The sequence below is a fragment of the Benincasa hispida genome, unplaced genomic scaffold (assembly GCF_027475165.1).
Source record: "Benincasa hispida cultivar pf3 unplaced genomic scaffold, pf3_genome.v1.1 HicScf542, whole genome shotgun sequence".
NCBI classification, from domain to species: domain Eukaryota; kingdom Viridiplantae; phylum Streptophyta; class Magnoliopsida; order Cucurbitales; family Cucurbitaceae; genus Benincasa; species Benincasa hispida.
Genome location: NW_028326649.1, coordinates 23,480 through 34,538, shown reverse-complemented (window position 1 = coordinate 34,538; position 11,059 = coordinate 23,480). Strand labels below are relative to the sequence as shown.

At 34.7% G+C, this 11,059-nt stretch overlaps 2 protein-coding genes across 2 annotated transcripts; both read right to left on the bottom strand.

Moving 5' to 3' along the window:
- Positions 1-3,246: 3,246 nt before the first annotated feature.
- LOC150030128 (ribonucleoside-diphosphate reductase small chain) lies at positions 3,247-4,709 on the bottom strand. The gene has a single exon (XM_090310037.1). It carries the CDS (start codon positions 4,520-4,522, stop codon positions 3,533-3,535), a length of 990 nt encoding a protein of 329 aa, XP_090166163.1. The 5' UTR covers positions 4,523-4,709; the 3' UTR covers positions 3,247-3,532.
- A 1,302-nt stretch (positions 4,710-6,011) lies between these two features.
- On the bottom strand, positions 6,012-10,712 carry LOC120082911 (ras-related protein RABB1b). The gene is made up of 6 exons (XM_039038325.2): positions 10,330-10,712; positions 10,109-10,248; positions 7,722-7,804; positions 7,206-7,410; positions 7,060-7,128; positions 6,012-6,347 (listed from the first exon to the last, which is right to left on the bottom strand). The coding sequence occupies exons 1-6, from the start codon at positions 10,373-10,375 to the stop codon at positions 6,255-6,257; spliced, it is 636 nt and encodes a 211-aa protein (XP_038894253.1). The 5' UTR covers positions 10,376-10,712; the 3' UTR covers positions 6,012-6,254.
- Between the last annotated feature and the right edge of the window lie 347 nt (positions 10,713-11,059).

Sequence of the window (11,059 nt, the reverse complement as noted above, 5' to 3'; positions counted from 1 at the left end):
GGCTTAACGTTCATTTGCCAGATCTCATAATTATAATATGCTGCAATGGACAGGAGGATGTAGATCGACTTTAACATGGCAACAGACGAGAAAGTCTCCTCATATTCGACTCCCTCTACCTGGGTATAACCCTTTGCCACAAGTCGAGCTTTGAAGGTCTGTACCTTCCCATTAGCGCCCCATTTGCGCTTGTAGATCCATTTACAATCTGTATATCTTACCCCATCAGGCTTATCTATAAGATCCCATACTAAGTTGAAGTACATCGACTCCATCTCGAGATCCATGGCCTTGACCCATACTTCTCGGTCAACATCCTCCATTTCCTTCTGATAAAACAATGGATCCTCAACGTCGCCATCTGCTACCATAGCAAGAATTTTCGTGAAACCCAGATAGCGAGTGAACGGGTTTGTAACCCTCCCACTACGTCGAGGTTCCCTCAACTTTTGAGATGGAACCGACCTACTAGATGAACTCCCATCGACAAGTCTTGCTGATGTAGCAGGCTTTTCAACACTCTTTTTGAAGTTTTAGTAGTTTCATTGGAAAGTTCACACAACATGAATTTACTTCGTGGATTGTGCTCCCTTATATGATCCTACTCTAGGAAAGTAGCGTTCGTTGAAACAAACACCCTATTTTCTGTCGGATCATAAAAATAACCCCCTCGTGTACCTTTAGGGTAGCCTACAAAGAGGCATAACCTTGACCGTGGTTCCAACTTCTTGGGATTAGCCAAAGGTGCAAAATAAGACTCTACCATATACATGAGATATATTTTTTAAAGTAAAGAAATTAAAGAAATTAACAACTCTGGGGTAAGCGCTAAGGGGTCATATTTAAACTTTATATAAACTTTTATTTTGAAATGAAAGAACTAATTTCTCTTTTTTTAAATAAGACTCTACCATATTTATGAGATCTGTTTTTTTATTTGTAGAAAGATGTACTACTTAGTCAAGTTAAAATTTTATTTTTAATATGGGTACATACTAATTAAGTTTTCATTGCAAATTAAATATATAATTAAGTTTAGTAATAAAGAAATTTGTTAGTTAAAAATTTTAAAAAAAAAGTCAACATTGAAAAAAAAAAAAAAAAAAGACAAATTGTGGACCCAGTCCACGAGTATGCCTTTGACCAATCCACCGGCGCTAACATGGTACTATACCATGGTGCTGATTTGGTGTTAACTGGATTAAAAGTTAATCATGTACCGGGTACACGATTATCCTCCCAAAAAAACTACCATATTTTTTTCAATGCTTTCCATTCCCACATATTTTTGAAAAGTTTTTCCCATCTACCCCATTTTATATTCTTAAACTTTATCCCTAGATAAATTTGAATTTTGCTATTTTTCTAACCTCTGGTCACAATTTTGCTATATGTCACAAATTCCCTTTTTTTTTTTTTAATCTCGTGCTTGCATCATCGCCGGTGAAAATTAACGAAACAATTTTATTGTACACCTATGATGGGCTCTCAACTCTTAATTCTCACTCTTTGCATTCGCCGATCTCCCTCTTTGCTTCCTCATTTTCAATCTTGCAATTGTTGTTGTCAGCTTTTTTTTTTTTTTTTTTAAATGCAAATAGTGAAAACGAAGAACAGAAGATAAGAACGAGTTGTAAGAGAAATAGGAAAAAAAAAAAAAAAGAGCAAAGTGTGAGAATGAGATCACAAGATCCGATTGATACAATAGTCTATTCTGATAAGTTTACGCTGATGAATAAACGAAAAGTAAAAAAATGAGTTAGTTTTCAAAAGTTTGAGTTAACTTTATTTTGATTCAAATATTGAGACATTTGTAAAAAAAAAAAAAACCAATTTTTTTGGCGAAGTAGAATTTTGAGTTACATGATGAGATATTGTATATTGTACATTCATATACATTGTACACTTTTGAGTTACATATAAATTGTACATTCCTACAAATACCGTAAGAAGACTCTAAGGTGTTTATGTTTCAATCCTTTTTATCTTGCAAATCTCTTTTGGGTGCTTGATTCAGAAGAAGAAGCACAAGTGCTATTGTTCATCTGGAAAGAGTGGACTAACTAGATTGAGAGACGAGTTGAAGAGTTTTGTAGTAATAATATGAGTTTCTCTCAGGGGTGTGAAATGTGTATGTTCACTGTTCGATTTCACGGTTTTTTTTTTTTTACTTTTTATATTTTTTTTCTGCCTTTTTATATTTTCTAAATTATAAGCCATTCGGTTCAGTTCAATTTCATGGTTTTTATTTTTTTTATGCTTTTTCATATTTTTTAATATATTTATTAAAAGAGTGATTCGATTTGGTTTCACATCAGTTTTCAAATTTAAAACCAAACCGAACCACAATAATTCGATTTGAAAATATATCAAACAAAACCGAACCACATTCAATTTCGATTCAATTTGGTTTTAACGGTTTCAATGATCACTACTAGTTCTTCTGTTCTTTACTTCTTGTATTTATTAATTTTCTATGAGCTAAGCATTCTCTTGGAATTCAAAGATGTGGATACCTATGGACGAATTAAATTAAAAGCTCCACTTGTATCCCTTTTACTTTTGCTCAACACTTAGTTTAAGTTCGCTTATATTGATTTCATGCATATTATTAGCTTAGATTGATCACCTAAATTGGTATATAATGTTGAATCTAATATCAAAAGAGTTAGATACTTATCAGTTTTCTAAAAGCAATATAAGACAATTTTCACCCTTTTAAAATCACTTATGCTGGACAAATCAAAGGAAAGGGAGAGTACTCATTTTTTAGAATGGGCTGAGAGACTAAAACCCTATTGGAAAGGGGTTTAAAAAAAAGAGGTTGACAAGAGATTACAAAATGAACTTAACCTGGCTGACATTGTAGCCCTTCCGTTTCTTTTCCCCAACTGTCATTATACGTGTGCTCATTTTTACCAACCGATATTGAAGGTGCAATTTATTGCAGTGGCATCATCATTCCATACATAAAAAAATGAGATTTTGAGAGAGAAAAAGTGATAACTGGCCTTCACAAAAGTATAAGAAAAGACCTCTAACAAAATGGATATCCTTTCCCCCACAAGATTGAAGTGCATTAATTCCTAAAAGATTTTTTTTTTAAAAAAAAAAAAAAAAAAAAAGAGTCAAAATAGCACAACATTTGGTTTCAAAGCTATAATATACTTTATGTTTCATCTATTAGGCAGGGTATATGAAATACCTTAAACAACCCAAATTTTGTTGGCAAAGGATGGACAATAGTTTGGCAAGCAGAGTTCTGAGTTATATGATGAGACACTGTACATAAAATGGTTATTTATCCCATATCTTAAGCTTAATAGATCCACCATGGATGTTGACCATCCAAGCACCAAACTCAACATAAACATAAAACCCAACCCTTTTATCTTTCGTTTTCAACTAAGAAGAAATTAAACAAACATAATCAAATCTAATTCCTCAATACTAAGTTACAGGTAAGAAACAAAGAAAAAGAAGAACCCACTAATTTTACTCTACACAGTGAACTCATCTTCATCTTCAATTATCAGAAATCTTCATCCATCTTAAACACATGAATACCCTCATTTCCATTCAGACTCGACATCACAGATGCTTTTTGATATTCCCCAACTCTTTTTTCAAAGAAATTAGTCTTCCCCTGCAACGAAATCAACTCCATCCAATCAAACGGATTTTGAACATTATAGATTTTCTCATACCCCAATTCTCCAACCAACCTATCTGCCACAAATTCTATGTACTGGCTCATCAAATCTCCATTCATTCCGATGAGAGCTACCGGCAAAGCGTCACACACAAACTCCCTCTCTATATCCACCGCCTCCATAACAATCTCCCTCAATCGCTCCTCACTCAGTTTCTTCCTCAACAATGAATACAACAAACAAGCAAAATCACAATGAAGCCCTTCATCTCGAGAAATCAACTCATTTGAGAACGTTAATCCAGGCATTAACCCACGTTTTTTCAACCAGAAGATAGAACAGAAACTACCTGAGAAGAAAATCCCCTCAACACAAGCGAATGCCAAAATACGCTCAGCAAAAGATTCTGTACTGTCGATCCACTTCAACGCCCAATCAGCCTTCTTCTTGACGCAGGGGACAGTCTCAATAGCATGGAATAACCGATTCTTCTCATTTGAATCTTTGATATAGGTTTCTAGGAGAAGACTGTACATCTCGGAGTGGATATTCTCGATGGCAATTTGGAATCCATAGAAAGCTCTGGCTTCAGCGACTTGGACTTCTTTCATGAATCGTCCAGCGAGATTCTCCAAAACGATGCCATCAGAGGCAGCGAAGAAGGCGAGAACGTGAGTGATGAAGTGTTTCTCGTCGGCAGTTAAGGATTCCCAATGGCGAAGGTCTTGTGAGAGATCGACTTCCTCGGCAGTCCAGAAGGAGGCTTCGGCTTTCTTGTACATCTTCCAGATTTCAGGATAGTGAATTGGGAACATGCAAAAGCGATCGGGATTAGAGGCGAGGAGAGGCTCGTCAGGAATTGCAGGCATGGTCGGAAACTGGAAGAGAGAATTAGGGTTCCGGCGGGATTTGGGGATTTCTTATTGTTATGGTGGAGGAAGGAGAGGGCAACTAGGGCTTTTATAGGATGAAATTGGGGATGGGATTTTGAAAATTAGCGGGTGATTTAAATTTTTTATCAAAATTTCACCGAAAATTTTTAAATTCGTGGGTAGTTGTTTATTTCGTGGTCTCCGTATCAAAGAAGCTTCACCATTTTTATGGCTTTTTTTTAAAAAAAAAAAAAAAATCTAAAAATTAAATTATCTAAAGTTCCTTTTTAGTTTGTTATATTCTCTTATCTAAAATGGCCTCATTAATTAAAGAAATGGATATATTCGGTCTATAAGATTTGAATTTGATTTCTAATTGGTTAGGTAAATATACAATTTAACTCATTTACACAAAAATAAAAAAAGTATAGTCTAATTAGCAAATGTGTCATGTCATCTTATCAGTTTTTTCTTTTTAAGATAAATTTAGTATTAGAGTATCATTTTGGTCTATGTAGTTTTGGTTCGTTCCATTTAAATCCATTCACTTTTCATGATATAATTTTAGTTTTTATATTTTCAAAAAAAAAATTAAATCTTTTAAAATTATTTTTTATTGAGTATATGTTCACAATTTATAAAAGGTAAAAAAAATTAAAGAAAAATAAAATTGGACATTCAAAATGGTAGAGAGACAAGAGAAAGTGAAATTTTGAAAATAAAAAATTGGAAAAAGGGAGTGGAGGGAAAATTTTGGAAAAATTGATTGAAGAATATTTGATGTTAGGGCGGGAAATTCAATTTCTACCCCACCTGTCCCTTCCCGCTCTGACTTTATCTTCTTTTTTTTATTTTCCCTCCCTCTTTCAACTTAACTTTAGCACATTCCACATTTAATAAATCAATTCTGTATTTTATAATTCTCCATATATTATATATAAAAGGTTGGACGGGCTGACTTTATCTATTTTATTCGTTTGGATGGGCTGGGCCTCTGGAGGCCAAAGTTTTGGGCTTTATTGTGGTCAAACTCCCACATATTGAACGGAACAACTTTGAAAAAAAAAAAATCAATTTCTACTCATAAATTTATAAAGACAGACCAAATTTTACTGCTAATTTAAGAGTGCAATTATCATAACCACCATATTTCAGAAGGTTTTTATAACTTAGTATATAAGATATATTATAGGTACATTGATATGAGTAAAACAAACTTTAATACTAAATAGTGTGCAACTTTTTTAGATAAAAGAGCAGAAAAATAACATCTTCCCCTATTTTCTGAAAAAAGAAACTTAAAACAAAATTGTATAAACTAAAAATTGAAAGCTTGAGAGTCTGAGCATCAATCAATTTCCAATGCAAGGAGCAGATTCATATATGATATCGACCATAAGCTTAAAACTTAAAAACTACAAGCAAACGTAAGTTTTTTGGGCAAATTCAATGGCCAAGGATGGAACAAATTAATGGACACAAGATCTAATCAAATGTACAAACTAAACTTCATAATATCGTCAAGACATTGCTTTGGGAATCAGTAGTAAAGTAATAGTTTGGAAAGTAGATTCTGAGTTATATGATCAGACACTGTACATTGTACATTCAATGCTTGTAGAAGGGGATACACAAGAAACTTAATCATGGCGCGGTTTGCACAAGAGTAAAACAACTTGCACAAAATGGTTCTTCGTCATATACACGGTACTTTCTTTTGGTTTTACAATTAGCCACAGCATCCACCTCTCTGTGCAACTGTTCCATCTCTCGCCCCTGATGGCCCTTGAGGACGCCCGTAACCGACCTTGATCCCAGATGACTGCAATATTCAATATAAACAGTTGTATCGTGAAACTCAATTTTTGTTCTTCATGGTTGCAATATGTTTTTAAAATAGAAACTATGATAACAGTAGTTTAAGCTCGGAAAAAATGGAAATAGATATTCTCAATGAAAGAATATAGAACAGCCCAACAAAATGAAACATCCTCAATGCAGAAGTACCACACAAAAAAGGACCAAATCTAGAGGATAACTACAAAATGTCTTGGCCAATATTGTCCAAAGCGTTACAGCTAATCAGAGACCACACTTCCTCCTAAGATCGATCTCTCAAACTCTTAAAGAAACTCTTCTATTTCACTCTAATCACATCCCCCAAAAATAACAGCAAAGAATGAAAATTTTGTCCCACAAATGCCTAACTTTTCCTTTATTCATTGGTGTTCACACCAACTTATGCACAAATTTACCTAATCTCTTGAGATAAGAATCTAATGTACAATATTAGTTATCATAAAACTCCTATAATTTTAATATTCTAGACAAATCACTACTATGGTCCTTTGCTAATTTTTCACATGTCCGAGTGCCACTAGTTTGTACTACCAACCTATTACCTACTGCAGTCATATGAATGCCCCATAATGTCAGATACTTGTCAAATAAGTAATATCACAATGGAGAATGGGTAGGTAGCATTCACAATCAATAATCTAAAATTTTTACCACAAAAGATAGACCCAATATACCTCATTGGATACATCAAAGACGCCTTCTTGAATATTTTGAAGTATTTTAGCTGCAGTCTTTATGAATGCCTGTAAAATCAAACATCAAGATGATCCACAACACAGTCTGCATTTTTAGAAGAAGCACATGTTAAAACAAAATTGACCTCCTCAACATTTTGTGCTGTTCTAGCAGATGCCTCTAAGAATAAGAGTCCATTTTCTTTTGCAAATTGTTCTCCCTCTTCCTTGCTTACAGCTCTTCGATGGGCAAGATCAGCCTTGTTTCCTACTAGCATAATCGACATGTTGGGATTTGCATGCTGCCGAGCATCTTCCAACCAGCTTGCCAAGTGGTTGAAAGTTTCCCTCCTGATAACAAAATCATGGGGTGATCTCAGATTTCTTGAAACAATTTGAAAATAAAATAAAACTAAATGCAACTGCAATGGCAAGGGGATATTGGCGAAGATTGGTTGTCAATCTTTACCAAGAGCAGCCACATGGTAAATAGATATTGGTCAATCATAAGAATTAGAAAACTAGCTTTACAGATTTGAACTCTGAAGGTTGCAAAGCAAACATCCCAAAATTCAGTGCAATAAAATATAGCTAATAATTAGAAAGAAAAGACAATTTTGAGACAATAAGAAAAGTTAATCCCATCCATCCATCAGACTCACCTGGTAATGTCATAAACTAAAAGAGCACCAGCTGCCCCTCTGTAGTAAGATCTTGTAATTGATCTGAATGATTCTTGCCCAGCCTGCAATAAAGTATAATGTCCTTTCCTTATCTACCCAAAAGGAAAAGGAGTTTTCTACAAGGAGAACATCATCTATTTTCATCATTACCGGTAAAGAATCTACTGTCTGATGTTTAGCAAACATATGAGACTGTTTGACAGCAGTTTTGAAAAAAAAAATACATTTTTTTTCTTTTGAACAAAAATTCATGGAAATTTATATTTGGATAATTGTTTAATCATGGCTAGTGAATAATGATTTCAAGAGTACACCTTTCATTTTCATGAATTACACAATGACCGTTCTTGAAAATTGTTTTAGAAGCAAAAGTCAAAGGTTATTTTCTAAAGAGCTTCCAAACAGATGCTAATGGCTTGCCACTTTTATTTTTAAGATAATTTTGAAAAACTTTAATCAGATAAGTTGTGAAAGTAAACATCACTGTAACATTGAAATTGCTATTCACAGATCCATTGCTTCCTAAGGAAATTCATTTATTATAAGAATGAAAATATGTAATCCACGAGAACAAATTCTAACAAGAAAAGTGAGCTTTAACTCAATAGTAATAGACATGTACTCCCTTCCTTGAGGTTGAAGTTCTATTCCATAACCCACAATTGTTGTACTCAAAATAAGAACATATGGGCCCAAAAATCTTCTAGAAAAAAGTATCAGACATTATAAAAATTCCAATTAAACCATCATGGATTGGCTTAGTAGTAAATAGGAGACATAGTCTCAATAAATGATTAAGAGGTCAAGGGTTCAATCCATGGTAGCCACCTACCTAGGAATTAATTTCCTACAAGTTTCCTTGACACCCAAATGTTGTAGGGTTAGGCGGGTTGTCCCGTAAGATTAGTTGAGGTGCGTAAGCTGGCCCGGATACTCACAGATACCAAAAATTATATATACATATATAACTTCCAGTTGGTCAATTGAGAGGAACAATTATATGCTAACTCTAATCCCCTCACAGTTAATTGGCCAATCTCAACCTACATTAGGGAATAATAAAGAGTGGCTTGAAAATCTGCATGTCTGCAAGATTCTCCCCTGGTTTTATAACTAGGCTAACAATAAAAATTACTCAGTATAAAAGGTGAGTCAGAAAAATGTCATAATTTAGAAGATGTCTGGTAAAGAGCCTTAGAAATGGGCTATTATTAGCCAGAAGATCATGTGCTTCCACCCCTCTAATAATCAAGATTCTGAACATCTTGGGTCCTTGGGTTCTATCATGGCCAACTCCCTCCCTAACATATTGGTGCCAAGGGAGCAAGCCTTTGGGAATCTGGCTGTTTGTAGAGTTCCTCGGTGGACTAAGAATGGGCATCCATTTATTTTGAATCCAGTCAAAATCAAGGGCAATTTATTAAAGTGGCCAGTTCGAATGGACCTAGAGTGGGTAGGCCCAACCACCACACCACACATAGAGAAATAAATCTAAGGCCTTCCGTTTGGTCTTTATCTTCATTTTCAGGGCATTCATATCAACAAAAAGTTACCTCTGATATTGGGAATAGTACATACAAGGCAACAGACCAATCTGTTGGTCATCTTTTTTCTTTCTTGCCCTTATATCATTAGATGATAACTTGTCCCCCATAATTCATAACCAATAAAGCTAGCATAGACCAGAGGATAACAAGAAATATTCTCAATAAGAAAATACTTCATAATCCACTTGAGAAGGAATGATTATACACAAGAGGAGGCATCCAACCAAGCCTGGCCCAAATCTCCTCAAAAGCTCTACACATGTCTAAAACCCCTCCTATTCCTCGCAAGTCAAAATTCCATAAGACTGCGAAGAAAGCAGAGTGCCAAAAAGCCATCAATCAATCTCAAAAGGAGGATGATATAAAACCTCCTCCACCATAGCCCTGCACAATCTGTTAAAGCCTCCAAAAATGTGTCCCTAATTTAGTAGCCTTGAAGATAGAAAACTAACACTCCCAAAAAAAATGATCCTAACACGACCCAACGTGAAATCAATTAATATCAATAAAAGATCATCGACGAATACGATTCAGTTTCCAAAGAGATTTCTTAGGATCACTTAAAGTTCTTGGTACCACACACACATCACTGATCCTATCAACGAAACCAGAGGGTAAAAGTCTCACATCCAAAAGATTGATCTCAGAAGTCCCATAGCAGAAGACAAAAACTTACCAAACCAACATTCATCATCTAAATTGTTCATCATTTATAGAATCTTCCCAGTTCATGTTACTTTCTCATATTCCATACTGCCACTTATATATATGAAGAAATTAAAATCTGCAAAGCCAAACACAATAAGAAGTGAAACTCACAGTATCCCATATCTGAAGCTTAATAGGTCGGCCATCGATGGTGACCATTCGAGCACCAAACTCGACGCCAATAGTGAGATCGTGCACAGGCTGAAACCTCTTGTCCGTGAACTGCAATAGCAAGCAAGATTTGCCGACACCTGTAACCCACACAAAAACCCCAATTTCAAAACAAACCCAGAAGAGAAATAATCAAAACAAAGATTCTGAGCAAACAGAACCTGTATCCCCGATGATGATGTACTTGAATAGATAATCGTACGACATCACTACACACAAGCGGAAATCAACCCAGAGAAATTGGCGATGTAATGTAATGGAAGAGATGATTGAAGCAGGTTTTGAAGAGGGAATTTAGAATTTTTTTTCTTTATGTGAAACGACACGCTATGTGAAAACGGCCCCGCCAGCTCGGAAGGCCGACGAGAATTTGGTTTTAGAGTGAGATTTCTTTGTTGTAAGAATTTGGATTTTGGTTAGGAAGCTTCTCGACATTGCGAGGCCCAACCTGTCCATTGCGTGCGCTCCTATGTAATTAAATTTCCTGCTCTCCATATTTTCATTGAAATTTTTATGTGTTTGACATACGTAGTTAATCCACATTTCTATTTTATCTTAAAAGATTTTATGAATTAAAATTTTTATTTCATAATTTTTTAAAAAAATATCCATTAATATCGACATTTGGTTGATATTTCCATCCGATTAAAACTTTAATTTTTTATTTTTGACCTTTTTAAAATTGACATTTCTTAGTCTCTTAAATTTAAAAAGTTGTGGTTGGGTTAATGAGTTTGTTGTGTTATTAGTAGAGTTGGCAAAAATCACCATGGATCGGATCCCTGCTCAAACAGTTTGACCAGGGATGGGATCAAATCGGGGATAAAAAAAAAGATCCTCGACCCCTACCCGTCCCGAATATTTTTCTTTAATAATTTATTTCATAATATA

Bases quoted from the DNA above. Each gene is read 5' to 3' on its own strand.
- LOC150030128 (XM_090310037.1), bottom strand. From the start codon at position 4,522: ATGCCTGCAATTCCTGACGAGCCTCTCCTCGCCTCTAATCCCGATCGC.
- LOC120082911 (XM_039038325.2), bottom strand. From the start codon at position 10,375: ATGTCGTACGATTATCTATTCAAGTACATCATCATCGGGGATACAG. The intron at 10,249-10,329 runs GTTCTGTTTGCT...TGTGGGTTACAG, and splicing joins CATCATCATCGGGGATACAG to GTGTCGGCAAATCTTGCTTG. The intron at 7,129-7,205 runs GTCAATTTTGTT...TTGATTTTACAG, and splicing joins CAGCACAAAATGTTGAGGAG to GCATTCATAAAGACTGCAGC.